Below are 23,292 nucleotides of genomic sequence, written 5' to 3'. Positions count from 1 at the left end.
TTCCACATGTGTGCGCAGCCAAAAGACACAGGTCAATGCTATTTTACTGGTTTAAAGACCATTCTGATATTTTAAATCAAAATATTCATGTCTCCATGTCATATTTTCAGAAGATGTGCCATTTGAGGTAGTTGTGCATTCATTCAACCTGATTTTCAATGCAACAAGCACAAATCTTTATAATGGTATTTTTTATGACTTTGAAAGTAGGATCAGAGTTCACCTCTTGACATCATGTAAGCACAAAGAGTAGCATCACCACACTCTACCTCTGAAACTCATGTCTTCGCAGGGTCACTCGCTTAACACAAATACAGAAATTAAAGCGACTGCAACTCTATTCTAATTACATCAGTGAGTGGTGGATAAGAAAGAGCCAGCCATCTGTTCAAATTTTATTGCAGATGGGCAATAATTAGGGTTAAATACGATGAAGGAGGAATTCAATTTCTAGATAAAAATCTAAAATCCAGTCCTCAGACCAATGGGGAGCACTCACCCTAGCACCATACAAGTATGAGAAATTCTTCCTTGATTCCATGAAAGAGTAGGTGCAGCAGTGCGCATGCAGTCTGGAATCTCTCACCTTGCGGTCACGGAATCCCGATCGCTGTTTCTTCTTCTTGCCTTCAGCAGGTGCCTCGTCCCCACTGGACTCTACTGCCTGCTCCTCTTCAGACTCCTCCTCCTTCCCAGATTCCCCCTTTGGCCCAGGACCCATATCATGTTTCACAGAGGAGCCCACCTCCGCATAGGCCCTGTGGGCCAGGGACAGAAGGTAAGGTCAGCATAGATTCTCAGTCCTGATCCCAGTGTTCACCTGTACCACCTTGTTTTTGCCTCGTATGAGTTCATCATCACATTAGCTAACTGATCCCTCTGAAAACCTTCAGTACTCAGTTCTTGGTTTTTGAAAATACCCTAGTACACATGTACTGTTGCAAAGAAATGTAACACACAGAATTTTGCCTGCTCTCTCCTCCACTTGCTTAGTAAATATGAAACTGATACACAGTTTAAACTAACTGAAAACTCATCCAACTTTTAAAGTGCTGAAAACCATTTTAAAAAGCCCTACCAAGCATGAGCAGCTCAATTAGCTAAAAAAATTAAGAACATGGGAGAAGGAAAAACAGGAGAGACACAGGGCCTCTAGAACCAAGGCTGAAAATCATGAAGACAGAACTAATGAAGATGCCCATAACCTGCTCCACATATCAACATGTTTTGCCTATCTTATAGCTACAGGTCTTCAGTGGTTCTGCTTTTATGGAGTATATAACTATCCTGGCCACACCATTCAGGGACAAAACAGTGGTAAACATGCAAAGATCTTGAAAGAAAGAAAAGATCTTGCCTTTTACATTGTAAATGTCAAAAAAAATCTAGTCAGAACGTCAAGGGCAGAATGTGCATTTCACAGTGCTATGTCAGCATGAATTAAATAATTCACAACACAGGCTAATGAGAAGCACACTTCACGAGCTCAGGGTAAAAGCCCAAAACAGCCCTACTCAATCTCCAGCAGGAGCTCAATCGATTTCACTGTGACAATAAAAATACAAGCAGGACTATTTCCCCTCGCCACTCTCCTATTTAAACACTAACTGCCCTCTCTTCCTTTCGCTGAGAGTGACACTGTCTAGCAATCTACACTCAGCATGATCCGCCCATGCCACTTGATAACACTCAGTCTGTTAATGTAAAGTCAGCTGGCAGTCTTAAGCAAAGCTGAGTCCCACCTGATTACCAATAGCACAAGAAAGGTGTTTCATGGACGAAAGAAAAACATGTTGCTCTGTGACTGGAAGTAATGTACCATGACACAAAATTCAGCCATGACAGGAGCAGCCTCTTCTGACACACAGCCGTATCATGGTCAGGAAGTGCTAGTCCAGCACATATGGAGGAGACTACAATAAAACTATAATAAGGGTGAAACAAGAGCATACCTGCCCTTCATTTTTCACAAGACGGTGCTTGTGAGGAGCCAGAATGAATTGGAATGTGTCGTACTTGACTACTCTTTTATAGTATAAAAGCACAGTTACAACAGCAGTTATCAAGTCTCTCAAGTCTGTCCCCAGACAGCAATTTATCTGCAAGGTACGACTGCGTTGTCAACATTCAGAACGGTTTGCCTCCAGGGAACGTTTCTTCATTTTAACTATGCAACAGAGACCCGGCATTGCTAAATTCTTCTGGCTTTATTGAGCTGTTAGTTTTTCTCCTTTGTTTTTTTTTAAATACCGCTCCTTTCCAGCACCTGTCCAAAAAAAACAATAAAAGAGGCAATAAAAACTTAAGGGAGTCTGTCCTACTTTAATTCTGCTGCTGCAGCATTCTTACACAAAGAACTACCGTTCTGCGCAATAAACATTGACAGTATCTCGGGGTATGCCTGCACATCACCTGCTCCAAGTAGACAAATACAACACTGACAAACTGATCTCAAAGAAAAAGCACAGAGCCTGACACAGCAAGACTACATATACATAATGGAGCAGAGTGTCAGCAGACCTCTGAACTGCACACAGCGGGGCTCATCTGCAGCCTATAAAGCTTGACGAGTTCAGAGAACCTCCTGAAGCTGACTTCCATGACAGCACGATCTTTTACTTAATTATAGTACATACAGCAGCAGTTTCCTTCACCTACTCCCAAAAACCACAACCCTAATGCTTCTGCTTTTAAATGCGTCTCCAACCAGAGGACCAAAGCTCACAAGAACCCTGACTCGTTGAAATATTTCTGCATATAGAATGAAACCTTGCAGCCACTAGCACTCTGCTGGACCAAGTTTTGATGCCCTTGACAAGCCCGCCTGGGGTGAAGGAAGGAGGATTAGCAACATACGTGGACAGTACTGTTTAAAATAGGACGGATAGTGGCGACTCTTGCACAGGCAGGATACTCGGATATACTCCATGTCATTAACTGAGGGATTTGCCAAGTTTTCCCTTCTCGTTCATTTGCTGTACCTCTTCCACAGGAGTCCCGCGCTGGCTGACATCCCAGTCACGGCCACGGCTGCAGCCATCATCAAGCGACGCCGGCTCGGTCCTGGGGCCGTGAAGCCATGGTGTCGCCGGGTGACCAGCACCAGCCCCACCGTCGCCGCCGGCAACAGTCGCAACTGGAACATCCTGCCGTGGAGAGAACAAGGCACAGTTCGATCTGAGTGTCCTTCGGGTAACAGCAGCACCATAAGCAAGTTGGCAGATAAGACTCCCTTTGCACAGCGGCTTGAAGAACAAAACAGAAACATGCTCATGATGACACACAAAACCATATACTATATTAGCTGACAACTGAACAGACAACTGAAGCCCATATTATCATCGGCTTACACAGTGAATCTAAGCACAGTGTCAATTAAGACTACATTTAAGTGCAATAGAACTAAATTATCATGTATTCCCAAGACTAATAACCTACTTAATTTGGACCACTGATTGTCATAATTTACTTTATTTGTTCATCATGCCTCTATCTTATGTGTCTATCTCACACGCTGATGAACCAACCTCTTTATTTGTCTTGAAAAATTAGTTAAAGCTGCTAACTTGTCTTTCTCATCTTGTGCACGTATGCTTCTTTTTTGTTAACGGGTTCAGGTTGCATTAATGTATTATGTGCTATGTTATGCGTTTCACCTAACTGAAAAGTAAATTTCCCATCTGGGACAATAAAGGAAGTAAGTAAGAACTCTACCACATGTCCACATAATCATGTTAACTGTAAGTTTAAAATAGTAAGCATTAAATCCGCAACTCCAAGTGCTTTTTCTGAGCCAGCGGTGTGGAGGGATGGTTACAACTCTAGCCTTCAAACTGGAGGGTTATAGGTTCAGGTCCTGGGTAGGGCACTGCTGTTGTACCCATGAGCAAGGTGTAGTATGTCATTCAGATTGAACCAGCAGAGTGCCCTGCGGGATAAAAAGATCTCAAAGTCTTAACTGAGAACAAATTTTAATTAAATGTGGACTCATCTGGTCAAATAAAGATGGATTAACACACAAAACCTAAAATATTTCATATAGATATGCCACAAAAGTTTTATAAACTCTCCGTTAGAACTGGAACTTACATCATCACTTCTAGGATTAAAAATGAGACATGCATAATTATTCCAACACGTTATAGAGTCCCTTTTTTAATAAAATATTTACAGTGAAACTAATTAAGCGAAATTGTTAAAATCCTGGTTGAATATCAGACCGCGCATCTGACCCTGGAGCACGGAATGTAATTTAAAATCAGTAATAAAAGATGAGGAGGTTCTCCCTGCCCCGTAGAGTCAATTAAAGCTGGAATCGCACATTTCCGCCATCCCTTCTCCTCTTATCACGAAGGTCAGGGCTGACTGATGAGGCGCACAGCGAGATTTATATTCACAGCCTGTCAATATTCCATTAAAAGTTATACATCAGATTTCGCACTTATTCAGCACAAAAGAAATATATGCTAATTCAGTCAGTCATCTGTAACGAGGGCAATTGATTGCAGGCGCCCCAGGTATTCTCCTGGCTATGTGCTCTGTACTGCGATAAACTCTCCCGTCTCCTCCACTCCAGAGGCTGCAATGGGGGGAAACAATTAAAGGCAATGCAGCAAAGCAGATCAGATTCCCCTTTCACACAGATCCCATTGATCCCCTTCAATTTTCACAGGCTGCAGGCTCTTTGCAGATCGTACAGAGGCACAGGAAAGCAATACAGAATACTATTTTAATTCCACACAGCTGTGATGCAAGCTAAGAGGCATTACTAAACAAACACCTGATGATAAACTGCAGTAAGTAAATCCACTCGGGGGAGTTCAAATGTGGGAGAAAGGGAAGGACAGCAGCATTCAGCCTCTGTGTAAAACACACGACTTAAACCTCAGGAGCAGATGAAGAAAGAACTGTAACCGTGCCCATCACAGCATGGCAGGTTAATCAGACAGGTTTTGAACTTCTCTGCGACATCACCTTTAATATCCTATTTGACACAGGGCTTCTGAATGGAAGACTGAAACAAGTTTCCCTCGGTGCCTGCTTGGTCCAGGACCAGCAGGTACACCAGCACAGCTACACTGATGTAACTTGAAGTACACTGAAGGATGCGTTTGCATTTTTATTTGGAAATAAAATTTAAAATTAAAATTTAAAATATTTTATTTGGAGTGTGCAGGAATTCCCTGGTGATGATGCAGACGTGGCTTCATTACAATCTTTCACAAATAGTACCAACTTTCAATAAAGAAGATATTAGCAAAGCAGAAATAGAACAGATGTGTCTCTCATCATGGGAACCTTAAGACTCCCAGCTATGACCTAAAGAAAAACTTTTAATCTTTGTATTCCTGCATAATAACCACTAAGCCATTTTGTAAAAGCCACTAACAATCAGACCGAATTGAGAATGATATCCGAAATAGATTGATGGGCTGGAGCCAGAGAAGAAAGTCCTCTGAGGTTTTTGCAAACTCACTGATTTAGCCTCAAAGCACATGGTGAAAGCTGACAGAAGAATGTAACAGCCCAGTAGCAGGGGAAGGGCAGTAGGGACAGCTGCTCAGGCACAGCAGTTCTGTGAGCACAGTGTTGCCAGACATTGGGATTTAAGAGAGGGAGATACAGCAGGATAACATGCTTATGATGATAATTCATGAGATCTCTACATGTTTACTTGTACATTGTCTATTGTTTGTTTGTACATTGTCTTGATGCACTGTTTGCACTTTGTCTTGTTTTTTTACACTTGTTTTACAATCGAGAGACTTTCTGTAAGTAAGAATTCCATTGTACCAGTACCGGTTACATATGGCAATAAAGTTCAAGTTCAATAGCCAGGATGATATGCCTAATGGGTAAAGAACACAATTGAGCTCAGTCCACACCGAAGTGACAAGACTAGGCTGAGTGCACGTAAACTTCAGAGAACATCTGTCTGTTTTCAAGCATTTTCCAAGGCTTTCATGACTGTGAACAAACAGAAAACTAGAAGTACTCATTAATTGTTATTTCTTCTGTAGTATAAAATGTGTGACAAGTGAGGAAATAGAAACAAAAGAAGCTTTGATTTCTGAATAGTTAGTGACAAACTTTGCAGGACCCCAGGACCCTTTCAGTGGTGCTTAGAACTGTCCCAGAAGACCAATACACTTCTACAATTGCAATAAACAGGTCTTCAAGAGCAAACAGAACAGTTTCAGCTCTGCATTTAGTAAAAGACAAGAGGCTTCTATAATCGCACACATCCTAATTACAGCTTTCCAAGAGCACACTTTTTGTGTGATTGCCCAATGGAAAGCTTTCAGCAAAGAAAGGATTTTGTGATTTAATAATAATAATAATTCATTACACTTATATAGCACTTTTCTGGACACTCCACTCAAAGCGCTTTCCAGGTAATGGGGACTCCCCTCCACCACCACCAATGTGCAGCCCCACCTGGATGATGCGACGGCAGCCATAGTGCACCAGAACGCTCACCACACATCAGCTATCATTGGAGAGGAGAATGGAGTGATGAATCCAATTCATAGATGGGGATTATTAGGAAGTCATGACTGGTAAAGGCCAGGGGGAAATTTGGCCAGGCCACCAGGGTAGCAACACTACTCTTTTTTGGAAACACCTTGAGATTCTTAATGACCACAGAAAGTCAGGGCCTCAGTTTTATGTCTCATCTGAAGGACAGTTCATTTTCTTTTTAGCAGGAGGTTAGGCTTTTTTATATAATCTGTTCTTCCCACTTAAAAACAACCGAAGATCAGATTTACCTGGAGACAACATATCCCTGATCTACAAGAGAATTCAAGGGTTATTTGCTGGATTTAGTATTTTTGCATTTTTTTATATTTAGGTTTTCTTTGCAGGCTAAATGGCTGAATAAATAAAAACATCATGAAAGATCACTGTTGATTTAATTGATTGCACTGCAGCTCAAGGCATAGTTTAAATTTGGAAATTCTTCTATACAAGAAAGGCAAAAGGGACTAGATATCTAAGGTTTATTTACCTTATTTTTAAAATCAAATAGAATAGAGAGACGTTAATATCAAATACGTATAAAATAATAGTATCTTCGTGAAACGGACTGTTTATTGACCACCACATGACAATCCGTCGCCTTTAATTTCTTGCAGGGGATATCAAGACAATTCACGGTGCGGAGATCTAGTGAAGTACAGAACAGCTGCGCAAGGAAAGGTAAACACGCCACTGTACAAAGCTGACAACCTGACCATTCAAAAATAAAACTACATTTCTATAACTATTTTGGTTTAACATATACATACGGTACACAGTACAGTAAACTTGCAGTAGCTTATTACGTCCGTTTTGCTCTGAACATATTTACTCAAATATATCTACGTAACAGGCATATATCAACATGACAGTACACGCAACAAACCGCGTACACAGTTTCTGTGAATACCGTTCCTTCTACCTAATAATAATATACGTACGTCTTCGCAATAAAGAGTAAAACAAGCCTGTCCCTCTGCTAAGACACAAACAAAACAAGCACTTACTCTTGTCCCTCCTGCGACCACAGTAATCAGGAAACTTGTAAATCACGAGTTTAAATATATCGACTTAAAAACCCTTTAAAATATTTTCACTTCTGTCTCGCATTCAGCCCTGCTGCGCTTCCCATCAACGGCTAGTTCCGTCTCCATGAAGGCCGCGGACACGCCCCCTTGTACGTCAAAGTTGGGAGTGGTCACATGATTACCAATTTCCCTTGTCCCGCCCACTGAGCTCAGGCCCTGTTTGTAAACACTTTCGTGGGTGTGGCCACATGAGCAGCTGGGCGGGAAAATATAACATAAACGAAGAGGGCACAATACTGAACAGTTAGCGCATAATTTCGTGTAGTTTCTGTGGTTGCTGAAACAAAATTTTAAATCTTCCCCTTTCTTCAAATTCATCCTTTGGGGCTGTTCTTTACCTCCTGTTCTCACCTCGCGTAAACATACACGTCTTGGATTTAAATATAATAAAAAAAAACTACTGCATGCTGGTGTATTCATTCATCTTGAAAATGCATACTTAAACCAGAAATGCCTGAGAGCCAGTCCAGTATTGGCTCATTTTTCATTTAATTTTAATTTTCATTAAAGCTAAGAACTGTCAAGATGTAATGAGCTTAAAATAAAGAGCTAGGTCTGTTTGTTTGATATATGCTCCCCAGAACTTGATGGTACTTGCCCATGCAGTTTGGATAATTACTAGGGAGAGATGCACTTGGAAACCTGCAAATCAGGTAACCTGGTGAGACTTTGGCAAGCAATTCTCATGGCAGTAAGCCCCTCTCTTCTCTCTTCTTTTCTTCTTCTGTACCCGCAGGTACAAGTGTACAGTATGTTGTGCTGAAAAAAAGCAGCAAGATAGATGCACTGATCTATGGGTGTTGTGATATTACTGAATTCACATACTACAAGTTTATATAAGTCCAGTTTCTTCCACAAACTCAAAAATATGTGACCAATACCTGTATTATTTTTCACTTTTCACATTTACATTTAATAAATTAAGAATACAATAGATATTGTGAATACATATGTCTTGTAAAACTGACCTTTGGCCCTTGAAAACTAGCCCTGTGCAAACACGTTATTCCATAGAAGCCCACAGCCCAGATAACAGCCTTGATATGATATATTATCACTTTATTAGCCATATACAATTTCTTGCATTAGGAATTTGTCTTTTTCGCATACCCAAGCTTGCTCTCCATGAGACACACAGGCACGGAGAGAAGTTTGGGGTCAAAGCACAGGGTCAGCCATTGTACAGCGCCCCTGGAGCAGTTGGGGTTAAGGGCCTTGCTCAAGGGCCCAACGGAGTAGGATTCCTCTGCCAGCTGCAGGTTTCGAACCGGCAACCTTCCAGCCACAGGTGCAGGAAGAGGATTTGATCAGTATTAATCTCACTGTCTCAGAGGGAACCACAACCAGACACACAAGTCCAGGCTTATCAATGTTTCTGGTTTTGTTAACTTTCAGAATTTTCCCAGTGGACAACACTTAAAATTCTTATTTTCTCAGTGCAGTAAATTAACCTCCGTCCCTAAGAAAGTGTTATTCAAATTGAGCAGAAAGTCTCACATTTGCAGTAATCTCATTCCTCCCCAGAACGATGAATAGATCAGGGTTTGTTCAGTCAAGCGCCAGTTTGTGCTTGCTTTTCCCCACTGTGTTGCTCGAGTGTGTCTGCCCCGCATCTGTGGTCTGGCTGTTGTGTAAGATAGGTGTGTACACATGTAACTGTTCAGTGTGTGGATGTACAGTAGAAATAGGTCATGGCAGCATTTGTCTTAGCTCGGGCTGAAGAATTCATTCCTTACCACAACAATCCCAGAAGTCCGCAGAAGTAGCTTCCTGTCACAATCGTAATCCCTTCTATTAAGGGCGCTCCGGATCTTTCATATTATATATATGCACCTGCCCTCTGTTATGCCCCCCCTTATTTAAGCCTGGAACTCTCGCCATTCAGGGCTCAGCATTTGAAGATGGAAACCCGGAAGCCCCCCTACCAGCAGGTCCAGGAGTATCGCGACGGCATAGGCTTCATCACAGCATCCTGACCGTCTGAGTCTGGGGCTCGGAGCACCTGGCCTCATTAACCTGTTTTTATTCCATGTCCCTGTACTGGATCTGGTTCCGGTTTTTAAACATGTTTGTCTCATCTTGGATGAATCACTTGGTTTCAGGCTTTGGACTTTGCCCCGGATCTCCCCCCTGGACTCTTTGGATTTGTTTGCCTTGGCCACGCCCCCCTGTCTGTCAACCCTCCTAATCCTCATAGTCTACTCCCTGTTGTCCTTCTCCAATTACTTCCGGATTATACCATCTGCACAGGGTCCTGAACTACGCTTCACGGGAGCCTGGACCGGCTCCCATTATACTTCCTGGCTATCGGTCTTTACATTGATCATTATTATTTCAAATGGGCCAACCACCTCCCTCACTACTCACACTGTCTCTCCACATTCATTTCTCCATTACACAGTGACTTATCACAAACACAATGACATGGAATCAGTAAAGGAGATGTACAGAAAGCCTCCAGTTTTAAACATGGGAGGGTCATGTGTTGGTTTATCAGTGGGCACCTGTGAGAGTTGTACTGTACTCTCACTTAAAACATGGAAAGATTTCTTAAATATGCTTTTTTCTGTCAGTTTCCTTCCTTGGTTTTGTGGGATTATAGAGACCATGCAGCCAGACTGCAGCTTTTGGGACACAGAGATGCAAGGGCTGGGTGAGTGGCATGGGCAGTAGAGTGTGCAAGTGGCATGAGGGGTGCTACTCTGTCTCAGGTGGATCTGGTCAGATGGCACCCGACGCCTTCAAGAAAGCATGTCTTATTTTGACTTTTTCCACCCTCCCTTAGGAGATCCCTGCATTGCAGAGCTCATTGTTGCAGTAGGGATATCAGCTCGAGTGACTTTCATCACCATTCATCTCTGCTCAAGCATCTGTTGTGCACTGGGTTCTCTATTTTCTTTCTGAGCTGTTTACTCTGTCTAAAGCTGAGGAGCGCTGCCTGTTTTCCCAAATGTTCCTGAGAATACACTATTGATTTTCCTCACATTAATTTTGGAAAATGCAAATTAACACAAAATTAAAATTAAATGTCAGTACGATGTATTTTTATGCAGGAAATACAAATAAACACCTGGTACGCAAACCTTCAGCGTTTTGCATCATGTCTGCAGATCCAAAAAGGCTTCATAGTAAAGCGCTGGCTGCACGTTACAATGCAGGTAGCAGCCACTCAACATCAGCATATCCTACACGCAGCAGAACAGTGGGACGGGACAGGATCATCAAGCTTAATCCAAGTGAGCACAGAGGATAATCAGCAGGGCCATCTCTAAAACTGTGTGCCGCTGTTGTGTTGCTGAGTGAAAATCTCGGGTGATATTGACATGCTGTGTGTGTAGTTAACAGTTTGTGTGCTATCGTGTATGGAATGTAAAGTCTCCACCTGCAGACCAGTGTCTTTAAGCTGCGTAGACTTCTTGTTTCCCATGCTATTCATTTTGCTCATGTGCATGCCCTTTGCTGTTTATGTTAAAGCTGACACTTGACATTTTATTTTATGTCTTATTATCAACTTGGCCTAAGCGAGTAATTCAGGTAAACAGTTTGAGTCCAACAGCTCCAAGGACAAGGTCATTGAGTGAGGGTTCCATGTGTCACCATCCTCCCTAAAAAGCAAACAAGGCAGGCACTATGGGAGAGAAAAAAATATATAAATAAATACGTGTCTAGGAGGCCTGAGGAGACACTGGCTTTTCTCAGTGAAAAATCTCTGTGAATATTTTTCAGGAAACAGTTTGTTAAGGTTAAGTTGGAAGAAAGTTATGTGTAGAACGTTGCTTCTGTGGGGAACTGTAGCGGTTTTCAATAGATAAGAATACAGTACAGGGCTCACCCCACTGATTTGCTCTAGACTTCTCCATCTATAATAGCCTGGAAGCAGACATTGCAATTAGAATTTTAAATGTGCGCCTGTAAAGCCTTTAGAACACAACAGCTCCTTTTTGATGACAAGCATTTTTCTGGACTGCAGAAACTCAGCAGGGCAAACATGAAGAGCAGTTCCTACTGTTTCTCCACCCTCAATATTGGCACACAGAGGCACAGGGTTCCCACATGCTCCACATTTCATCATCTGGACAGGTGTGTGAAATCTCAGAGATAAATGGAAGGCTGTATGGAAAGAGAAATGTGATTGATTTAAAAAAAATAGAATTTCAGGCTCACTTTTAGACACCTTCAGACTGTACAAAATATGACATGACTTTTCCATGAGCACTCAATTCCTGTGAAAGTAATGGTGTTTACGTTGTACAGTATGACCAATCAACACCATGCCTACCAAGCAGAGATTAAACATACCTGCTGCTGGAGCTGTCCTCCCTGGAGACTCTATCTCCGGGGATTTCTACCCAGCTGCTGATGGACTGCATGTCCTAAAGCAGGGCTGATGAACACCGCTAATATAAGACTGACAAGCATGGTACAGACTCTTTGTTTCACTGACAGGTGTTGGCCAGTCTACAATAACTCTGCCACACTGTTAACGGAGTTGTTATGTGATACAGAAAAAATAACTAGCCCTGACTGATGTGTGTTGTGTCATCTGTGTCCTTGCATCAAATGTGCATCTGCCAGCAGCCATATCACTCTGCAGCTCACAACTGGCAACCCACTGAAGCTAAGCAGGTGTGAGCCTGGTCAGTACCTGGATGAGAGACATCCTGGGAAAAACTAAGGTTGCTGCTGGAAAATATGTAAGTGTGACTAGCAGGGGGCGCTCACCCTGCAGCCATGTGGGTCCTAATGCCCCAGTATAGTGACGGGGGCACTATACTGTAAACAGGCGCCGTCCTTTGGATGAGACATAAAACCGAGGTCCTGACTCTCTGTGGTCATTAAAAATCCCAGGGCATTTCTCCAAAAGAGTAGGGGTGTAACCCTGGCATCCTGGCCAAATTTCCCATTGGCCCTTAACAATCATGGCCTCTTAATAATCCCCGTCTATGAATTGGCTCCATTACTCTGCTCTCCTCCCCACTGATAGCTGATGTGTGGTGAGCGTTCTGGTGCACTATGGCTGCCGTCCAGGTGGGGCTGCACATTGATGGTGGTGGAGAGGAGTCCCCATTACCTGTAAAGCGCTTTGAGTGGAGTGTCCAGAAAAGCGCTATATAAGTGTAAGCAAGTATTATTATTATTATCTCTGTAATTATGTAAGTGTGTAGGCTTTTGCATTAATGTGTTCATTGCTTAATGTAATGTGTATACTGTATGTACATACTGTAAATGTTGCTGATACACAACAGAAAAATAACACATTAAATTTAACAAAGAAAGGTGAATGGAGGCACACAGGAACTGCTGCATGGGCTAGAGAATGTTTCTCTTTGGGTGGATATTTAAATAGTGTAACATAACTTTATTATCATAATAGGCTTGTTACTTGCACAGTCTATTTTGAGCAGAGCACAAACTGCCAATGAAGGTGTAGTGCAACGTGCATATTAGCCTGGATTAAGATACAAACAGAGTATATAATATGATATATTTAGGTTTTCAGATGGCTTTCCTTATAAAAGATCAAGTTTTTTATAAATGATTAATTCTCATATTGCAGATAGGAGGCATTCAAGGTAATTCATGTATTTAGATTATGTAATGAGTAAGAGATCTGAAACAAAGAGCTCAGACAAGGAATGCATTATCTAACTGAATAATTTAGATATTTAGAGGAGTACCATAGGAATTTCTATTAGGACCACTGCTTTTTCCTGATTAATATTAGTTTTTTCCTGATTTATATTAGTAATCTAGATTCTGGCATTGTTACTGCAATATTTATGTTTGTAGATAGTCCCAAAATACAAAGATTAGGAAAAAATAAGGAATATGGAAAACTAACTGAAAAATAATTTGTGTTACTGGGCAGATGGCAATCAATTATGTTGTCTTCATATTATAGAAAAGGTACTGCTGCTCTGGAAATAGTCCAGAGAAGAGCAACCCAGTATGTTCTTGGATTTGTACAGTGACAGGCCAAAGAATTGCATCTTTTCAGTCTTGATGAGAGAAGACTATGACTGGACCTGCTTTAGATAATCAAATTCCTCAAATGGACTTTTTCAGAAGAAACAGTGAAGCATGAACCAGAGGTCACTATCAGAAACTAAAAGAAAGTGCAATTAAACCTGAGAACACAAAGGATTTACACAAAGGATTATTATAAGTCATGAACAAGCTGCTCAGCCATTCTGAAAAAATCTGACACCATTGCTTCCTTCAGAAAATGACTGTAAGAAATCCTTAGATTGACTACTTCCTTAAAACCAAACAAGGTAGATGGGATGAGTGACCTTCTCTCATTTGCAAACTTTCTTTGGTTCTTATGTGTGGACATGGAGTCTGGATAACTTCTTCAGTCTCTTCATGCTGCAGTTTGTGGGTATAGCTACAGCTAATACTTTTGATTTTGTGATCAGATCTAATGCAGCAGTGTGCATAATGTGACATATTATATTTCAGTGGGGGATCATTTCACGTCTGATTATCATATAGTAAATCTGCAAAATCATTTAGCATTTCACCATGCTTTGGTTCATGCTTCCACTGGATATTAACTTTGTCTGAGATGCGTAAATGTTAGCCTTACAGTGTGTTTACAATGGGTTTATAATGTCTTGTTAGTTTTTCGTGGTTGTTACTGGCAAAGGGCAGGGAGTGGCCACTCACGAACCACAAATTCTTACCTGCTGCGGTAGTGTAGTTTTGAAAACATACTCAACAAGAACTTGTTTCTTTCAATTGAACTGTATGCTGCAATGATCAGGACTGGCCTTGGTAACTCAATACCCTGAGTGTCATGTTCCAGGGAGTGTTTGAACAGTATAGCCTTGACTGTTCATTGTTCAGCAGGAAGTTCGTGAATGCGCCAAAATTCCACAGATGCGTGGGCTGCGATGGTAAAGACACTGCCTGCTCCCTGCACAGGGCAAAGAATAGGGTGGGTCTCTGTCGGAGGAACTGATAAGACCTCTGAGTGATCAGATAGCTTGGAAAAAATGTGCTTATCTCTTCTTTTCATTTTGCATAGCACTCTGATCTCAGCTGTCAACCTGTTTCATCAAAGCTTTGGCTTTTAGAAGAGAGAATGTCAAATGCTCTCTCAGACAAGGCTGTGTTCAATCCAGAAGAAAAATCCAAGCAATCCAAACTGAACCCCCCACAAAGCCCAACACACATACATCAGCACAACTTCTACTGCACCATAACAAGCCAACCCTATCCCCTGAGCTAGCTTTTAAGCAAGTAGTAATAATAATAATTATAATTGCTTATACTTATATAGTGCTTTTCTGGACACTCCACTCAAAGCGCTTTACAGGTAATGGGGACTCCCCTCCACCGCCACCAATGTGGAGCATCCACCTGGATGATGCGATGGCAGCCATAGTGCGCCAGAACACTCACCACACACCAGCTATCAGTGGGGAGGAGAGCAGAGTAATGAAGCCAATTCATAGATTCACAGGTAACTTAACTGGATCAATTTAACTACTTTTCCCAGTTCCTAAGCTGTGACGATTCAAAGAAATATAAAATCTGAACCCTTTGAGGATCACACAGTGAAAGAGCTGATGGTGTCTGAATCATATAAGGGAACCAGTTGGAAGGCTTTGGAATGTGACAGCGCATCATGTAAGGCAACGCCACTGCTGACACCAAACAACTCGTTTGGAGAGCTAAGCCAGACAGATGTTCCTCGACTCGATCCTTCACTGAGAACGAGCGCAGCAGAAGATGAGATCCATCATTCGCCACCAGGAACCTAAACCAGCACTTCTTAGACAAGATCCTGATCGTTTTCCTTCCAACACATTTCTTTTATTTTATCTGGATGTGTTTACGTGAAAAAAAATTAAATATGCTGCTCATCAATTTAAATTTGAAAGCATTTGGACCTGTTTACTACTACTAGGGATAATCACTGAGAGACTGACCTATAAAGGAAAAAGGGAAAAAGGTTAATAGAGACTGGCCATTTTAACTGGCATCATAAAGCAAACAAAAAATAAAATACCTTTTCTTAAAAAGGGCAATGTGCACAGAGTGTATTATTGATGGACAACCAGAACAACTTGTATTTCTAGAATGGTGCGCTTCTCCTTCAGCAAACAATTGTCTAATATGCTTGTCAACTCATAGTAAGAGGCAACTTCTGCCCACACCTTCCCCAGTAAAGGACAAGCATGTGCTTCAGGCAGTTAACAGGGGCTTTGGTTAAAAGTTTCCCACATCATTGATGAGTTATTGTCTGCTTCTTATGGTAGTAAAATACTGAAGTTCTGGGTGTCCTGTAATGTGGCTTAACCGTGTGATCTTAAGAGTGGTGGTTCCTCCCCACCTCGGGGATCACGGTAGAAGTTATCGATGTCACTGTGAACCAGCAGGACCCGACACAAATCCTGAGTGCGAGATTTTTCGCAGGTGTGAATGCAGCAGCGGAACAGCACCGTCTACATCAGTAAATTAGCATTTATATTGCATAACCCATACAGCACTGAGCCTCGGGGAGGTGCTGGGTTGAATAAATTGCTGGGTGCAATGACAGCACTCTGTGATCAAGTCCAACTCAAAAAAACATCCACCAATGTTGTAGTTAAGAGGCACAGTGGGGTGAAGTGAAAGCTGATTAAAGAGGATATTTGACTTCCATGGTGGTGACAGCAGGGATTCCAGGGTGAGAGAGTTCCTGTAATAAACCAGCCTCCCTGCCTCTCCACAGCATTTTTCTTAAAAAAATCATCAGGTTTAGAATTCTACTTCTGTAATACTTTAGAAATTAAGAGTTAGGTATTTTGTTTCCTGGAGCAAAACGTTTTGCAAGCCACATATTTAAAATGACTCAGTACAAACTTGACCTCTGGGTCTTCAAAAGGCTTTCAGATGTCTGTCCTTCAGGGGGCATTGCAACTGGGCATTGCAACTGGCACTCTTTAGCAATGCACACCAGATACCTCTTCTTATTACACCCATGCCTGACAGCAGAGTCACCTTGTACTGTACTTCTCTGCTCTGGGAGCTTAGCACAGCTCTTCAAGCAGGGAAGTGTGAAACGGAGGGTCACACATACCTCTTGTGTCCATTTTCACCAAATAATTGCCTTCCATAATAAAATAAGAAAAAGCAACAAAGACTACACCACATACTAAAAATGTTAAAAAGATGCATTGCACCTGCTTAGAGTGATTCTTACCTTATCACTAAGGTATCAACTGTATGCGAATTCAAGGACTGTCTGTAAAAAAGGTCCAAATTTCACACTGTCCCCAAATCCCCAAAACACAAAAAACATAATTTGCCGATGAAAAAAGTGTTGTTCTATAAAGATTTTTGTTTCAAGTGTTGCATGAAGGAAATGGAAAATGCAGTGAAATGCATAAAAAAATGCAGAGGGAGAACAAAGTACTTTTAGCAGAAGATGAAAATGTCACATGCTATCTCTCACTGGAAAAAGTAAAAAGTATGTTATCTGTAAAAATAAGAGTCTTTTTGTCAGTAAATTGGTAATTCAAAACCAAATTGTAAGATTTCAGCTGAGCTCAATGGTTTTATTGTATTGTTTTCTTATTTAGAAACAAATGGGTATAACCATGGTGTGGTGATAAATATTGTATGTCACGCACAAGAAGCTTCCTGTCAACAGTAACCTTTGAGGGATCACAGGAAGCAGGTAAGAGAACCTGAAGGCACAGTGTTTGTATTGTTCCAGGAGACACTTCCCCACCCACTCTAATCACATTTGGCCTTATGGACTGTGCTGTTGTCACACCTCTATACACTCCTGACTTGTGGTTGCTAAGGTGTTTCCTGTGTCTGTTTCGTGTTTGTGTGGACTGAATTAGTATTTGAACCAACTCCAAGAGACCCAGCAACCAAGAATCAGAATTGCCTCTCCAGATTTTCTGGGGGTGGATACTGTGTTGTCTTCTTGCCACACGTCCCTTGCTTTAAGAAATCACCATTTCACAGATACGGTATATGTATTTATTAAACCTATATTGTTAATCTACATATTGTGTTTAACACACTCCTACACACAGACCTAACCTCCAGACACCTGGACTTTCAGGATGCAGTAAGAGATAAGGAGAGAAACAGTCAGTGGGGATAACCTTTCTCCCCAGATGCCTAGTTTCCTGCCTGGATCAGACACATTCATTTTTTACATTGGAAGCTGTTGCATGAGTCACACAAGGGCAGATGGAGATGCCAACTGCTGCCCAAGGGAAAGTGCCTTGGGACAGGGGTAGTCAACTTTAGCACCTGGATTCCATGCCATTACAGGACTCATTACAGGAGTTATAAGGACTTACAGGACCAGTAAGTTTATATTGCATCACCCATACAGAAGTGAGCCACGGACAGCTCTTCAGCCATTCAGGTTAACACTTCAATAATAAAAGATTAACTGGATCATCACCTTGGAATGGCCTGGAATCCAGCTTTGACAATCCCTGCTTTAGGGCAACAGTGCAGTAAAAGTTGCATGTTCTCAAATAAGGGTTAATTGGACTAAATGAATCCTCTTGCACAGGTCTGAAACTGTTGGCTATTTTATACAAGGGACCCAAAGGTGGTCATGTCGGGCAGTGTGTCTGCAGGTTTTTGCAGGACTCTTTAAAGCACTAGCACCTTAAAACTTGGGACAAGATGTCAAACTGGTTCAATTAAGAGAAAAAATGAATTGATTAAGGTAGTTAAGAACCCATTGACATACCTGCCTTCTAGGACCAGGATTAGGAACCCTTTAATGAGACCTACAAAACCTGCTGGACAGTCACATTTAAGAACCAGACTTAGGGGGCACTGCCATAAGCTGAGTCTCTGGTTGCAACTGAAGAAGGGGTTTAAGGCAGGATTTGGACTGAGACAACCGTACACTGTTTTCCTGTTTATAAGACACTTAAAGGGATTGGAGAAAATCACATGACCTTGTCAAATGTTCATTCAGACCTCGCAAGCTTATTGCTATTCTTGTTTTTTGTTATTTTTCCACTATAGTGCAGAGTGGTGAAATTCAGACTATAGCACATGGTCCTGCATTATCAATGTTCAGTTGTCAAGAATTACAGTATATAGAAGTTGCAGTAGGTAGCTGCATCAGCATGCTTAGGCTGCAGAGAGACAGGTAAAGTTTTGATCTATGCTGAAAGGAAAAGAAAAGTGACATGGCATTTCTCCTGTAGAGCCCTCTGCAGGTGTGAGGGAGAGAGGGAAAGATTAATTGCTGGTTTCCCCCTCTCCCTCCCCAAAGAAAACACCTGAAGAAAACCCCCAAACCAAAACTTTGTATCTCTTTTCTTTTCCTTTCAGCATTTAATAAAGTTATACCTGTTCCATTAACGTTTCCTGTTTCAAACATAAATTTAAATTTTCTTTTGTATACACAACATATGAAAATATTTCCCACAAATATAAATGCATTTCTGATGGAATATACAGTTCCAAATACTTCTGTGTTGTGGAAGGTATTTAGTCTTATAAATATACCTTGTGTTACCATAAGTACATAAGAATTCAGAGGCATTTCCTAATTGCAATTATACTCCAAAGGGTTCTATGGAATTTCATTTATTGGTGCTACTTTACAATACATTGGACCCCTGTGAACTGCTAGCTGGCTGAATGAAATCAGAACACTCCAGATCAAGGTAAATCAATGCCGGGCTGTGACCGGTTGTACTGTAGCTATCTCTGTTTCTGTTTGCAGAAGAGGTAGCCTACACATTGGTTTCCAGGTGTGGCCTTTGTAAAACTGTACTGCGCCTTTAAGCAATGAACTATTATTTCTCTTTCTAAAACACAGCACTGTAACTGAAAACAAGCCCCATTCGTCCCAATTTCTCGCATTCATTGGCTAAACTGCCGTTAATGGGCACTATGATTAACCTCACAGACAGAGGCAAGCAGGCGTCGGGTTCTCCTCTAATTGGGCGAGACGTGTACCTTCCCCCCTTCGTCTTAAGGCCCGCCTATTTTGTCCTGAACCCTCCAATCAATACTCCAGTCCGAGGCCGAATTTAGAGAAACTGCAAACTCTCTGTCACTAACACTGAGAGGTATGCAGGCTATTATAGGAAATATAGAGCCAAAATGGCGGATATGGACCAAAGATTTTGTCTCGATGCGAAATGTCTTTTCCGGGTTTATCATGTATACATTTAAAAGCTGTTAACTAGGATTAAACTACTTACAGCGTCTCTCTTCTGCAATACTTTTGTCCTGGCTCTTGCCCAGGTGGCCTACAACCCTGTTAGCCCAGCCTCTGTCCCGCCCCTCGCTCGCTGCTCGCTGCTCTCCCTCCCTCCCTCTCCCTCTCTGGGTTTGCCCGCAGCACTGCTGGAGTCGGGCTAGTTGGGTTCCAGTAGAGAGATGGCGGCGACAGCGTGCAGGTCTGTGCTCAACGTGTCCCGGAGCACCGGACGATTGACAGCCAGCTTTCCCGCATTGGGCGTCAGTAGGCACCGACACCAGCAGCACCCGCGGCCGGTGAGTCCCAGGAGCTGAGTGGTGGGGCTGAAGGGGGCGGGGGGGTAGGAAAGAGTATGTGAGGTGGGGGGACCGTCCTGAGCGGAGGGGGACCCGATCTTGGGATATATGAGCAGAAAACAGGGGGTTCGCATATGAAAGGGGGATCCATGTATGTTGGTTGTGTGTTCCATGTACGTCTGTGTGAGGTCTGATAGCGTATGCAGGACGTGTACCGTACTGTAGTATTCTGTAATGTACCCAGCAGGAACCGCAGCGCGCAATCTCCCATCTCGATCACAGCGCAGACTCTGGTTATGCAGCTCGCACTCTCTAGCAAAAACTGATTATTAATACCAATAAATATAAATGTAGACGTTTCTCACACATAATTACAGGTTGTATGAAGCGGTTGTCATGTTTGTGTGCTTATCCGGAAATGCAACAGGACTCTAAACTTCATTAAACCGGTTTACGCGTACAGTGTGTCTGTAGTCCAAGTTATGTGTTAATAGATGGTTTTTAACTCTGTTCAAGTGCAGAATTAGAATAACGCTCCTATTTGCCCTTTTAAGAATGTGTAGCTGAAGCATTGCATAATCGCAGTGTTGTAACTTTATACTGTGTGTGTTATGTGCGGCAAGTTGCTTCTCCGTTCCCTCCCATTTAATAAAATAAGCACTTCAGACCCCTCGACCCTCCACACACAGTCTCCGGTTAGTCTTGCGGTGGATCTGTGCTGTGTCTGATTAGTATGGTATGAACTTCAAGTCCCTGTACGTACGCAGTCCAACTAACCGACTCCCGGTTTTCAAATCAACATGCTAGTAGAACTCCTGGAAAAAAAAGAAACTCCACGACATACGTTGAAACCCCTCCCTTTATGTTGAGCTGCTGTTGAGCACGGCAATTACTCAGTTTCCTTGTACAGTGTCGCCGACTTCCCAGGCCGTCGATCGCAGAGTAATTCCACCAACTCTGCCTTCTCTGCCTCGACAGGATACCAGCCTCGGCCTGTAAATAGCTTGTAGTAAACCGATATCTATACATACACAAAATAATCGTTGAGCTGGGTCTGTACCATAAATCCCCATGAAGAATATAAATTATCATTACTCTCATCTTGGCTAGCGCAACAGCATACCTCTTGTAATTCAATTTCTCTGGCTCTGTTAGCAACGCTGTGTTCCGTGTATTCATGCATTTTGGTAAAAAGGTCCTTGTGGATATATTCCACTGTCTATAGATACAAAATTATAATCTGGCACCACTACGTCTTTCTTAAAATGTAGTAATGGTGTTCTACTGTTTCTGCTCATTCCAGTCGATCTCGAGTGTGAAAATCAAGTCGAACACAGAGGACTTACAGTAGTTCATTTAACACCCATGACCACTTTCACAATATTACAGTACTGAGAGTCAGATGGCAGGCTTTTTTCATGTCACTAAGGTTTCTTACCTCCGCTGTTATTGAACAGATGCTCGCTACATTAAAATGAGCACCCACACACAACACGTTTTACATTTTATGCAGTGGAGCAAAATGGATTTTGCCCTCTACAAAACACTTGTAAAATATCACCTCTCTGTATGAGTGTTGGGCCCTGCATGGAAATCACCTGTTCGTGTTCATCTCAACCACTTCGAAACTGTCACCTTGGAGAGCTGGTTGGATTGCGATCTGGAGAGGGGGGATGATCAAGTCTCACCGTGATGTACAGGGGTGAATGCAGTCTTGAAACGGTGACCGGTGTCTGTAACTACAGTTTGGTTCTGTGCCACATGGTTGTAGCATCTTCCCGATAGCTGCTCTCGAAATGAGTGGGCTTTGTGTGCGTTTTCAGCTAATGCTCTGTACGTCTCTGTGTGGTCACATTGCTGGCCCCAAACACTTTGTGGCTTGTTAGCAGACTTTTCAATGAATTTGATTCTCTGTAGCTAATGTTTTGTAATTGACCACCTCACTGTGCAAATGGCAACAGTTCCATGCTCTGTTGAACTGTGTACCCAAGAAAACCTGGCATCTAGGATTTTTAAAAAATCTATCCTAAACTGTGTGTCAGCTTTGAACATAAAATGGATTTAATAGCCTTGTCACTTGAACTCTATAAATATTCAATTTTTACTTCAGTCAGATGATATTTTGTGTTACAGCAGTGATAAAATCTTTCCTTTCTTACTCAGCTGGCTTGCTGGACATGGTTAGCATAGTTCTGGAGCCCAACAATGACAGTAAGTCATAGTGCAGGCAGATGTCTTTATCACCTGGAGGGGCTGTCAGTGCAGTTCTCAGTGTCTTCATCTGTGAGCAAGCCGATAGATCACTGCAGTACACTCACACCCTGTTCCTGTTAGCTGTATCTTTAGATGATGGTCTTACTCCGCATCTCCGTTTAAAGGCTTGTCAACTCCATGGTGAGAGTTTGCGTGATCCCCCAATATCTCAGCACAGTGAAAAGTAGACAGTAGATGGGTGCTTGTGCTGAGTGTGTAAGTTCCTTAAAGGGCCATGTTCAATGCTGTCCTGTGATTTATGAGACAACCCCAATTTGAATTTCTATTAGTTTTAAGTTTATGTGCCCCTTTTCCACAGACTGCATTTTGTAATTGTCTGCAAGTTTTATCGGACAAAGGCTTAATCTAAATACAGACAGTAGTAGCTGTAAAAAGTGAACAAGAAATGTCAAATTCTTCCATCTACATCAAAATATAGGTACTTTTTCACATCACATCTTTTCACATCACAACTTCAAGATGAGCACATTCATCAAATAGTTAAGTAGTATGTGTACTGTAAACTGAACATTAAAATCCGTGTGTGTTGTCTTAATCACCATGTCTTCCCTGTTGTGAGTTCCCAGTGCTGCTGGGTTGTGGTTTCTGCTGACTTTGGCGTTTGCCTGCTGTGACTAACTCTGAAAGGTGAGGGCAAAGACAGTGAAAATCATGGATATTGATTCTTTTTTCCCAAACACATCTTACCCCTTGGTGACCAGAGCAAATACATCAAGAACTTCCCCGCCACTTCAGCTCAGACCAGCCATTAGGAAGTCATTTTCATGAGTTAGCCTACTTTTGCTTCATTAGTTAGTTAGCATGAGTAATAATGTCATTTGTAATGCTTGGCAGACACACAGAAAGACGTGAAACCAATCAGAGATGAAAGAATCGGGGAAAACAGCAGGCGTTCCTCTGAGTTCTTTGTGCCTAGCAGCGG

General features: G+C 42.1%; 2 protein-coding genes across 2 annotated transcripts in view; one reads left to right on the top strand and one right to left on the bottom strand.

Moving 5' to 3' along the window:
- micu1 (mitochondrial calcium uptake 1) overlaps positions 1-7,697 on the bottom strand; it is a 37,174-nt gene extending 29,477 nt beyond the window's left edge. The window contains exons 1-3 of the mRNA XM_015346681.2: positions 7,527-7,697; positions 2,982-3,146; positions 587-758 (exon numbers count right to left, since the gene is read on the bottom strand). Coding sequence (XP_015202167.1) covers positions 587-758; positions 2,982-3,145 — 336 coding nt within the window. The 5' untranslated portion in view covers position 3,146; positions 7,527-7,697. The remainder of the gene's footprint in view (positions 1-586; positions 759-2,981; positions 3,147-7,526) is intronic.
- A 12,022-nt stretch (positions 7,698-19,719) lies between these two features.
- The window catches only part of mcu (mitochondrial calcium uniporter), a 69,243-nt gene continuing 65,670 nt past the window's right edge, over positions 19,720-23,292 (top strand). Inside the window, exon 1 of the mRNA XM_006630424.3 lies at positions 19,720-20,096. Coding sequence (XP_006630487.2) covers positions 19,980-20,096 — 117 coding nt within the window. The 5' untranslated portion in view covers positions 19,720-19,979. The remainder of the gene's footprint in view (positions 20,097-23,292) is intronic.

The sequence above is a fragment of the Lepisosteus oculatus genome, chromosome 4 (genome assembly GCF_040954835.1).
Source record: "Lepisosteus oculatus isolate fLepOcu1 chromosome 4, fLepOcu1.hap2, whole genome shotgun sequence".
Lineage (NCBI taxonomy): Eukaryota > Metazoa > Chordata > Actinopteri > Semionotiformes > Lepisosteidae > Lepisosteus > Lepisosteus oculatus.
The sequence above is the reverse complement of the archived record's forward strand: the minus strand, read 5'-3'. Positions and strand labels throughout refer to the sequence as shown.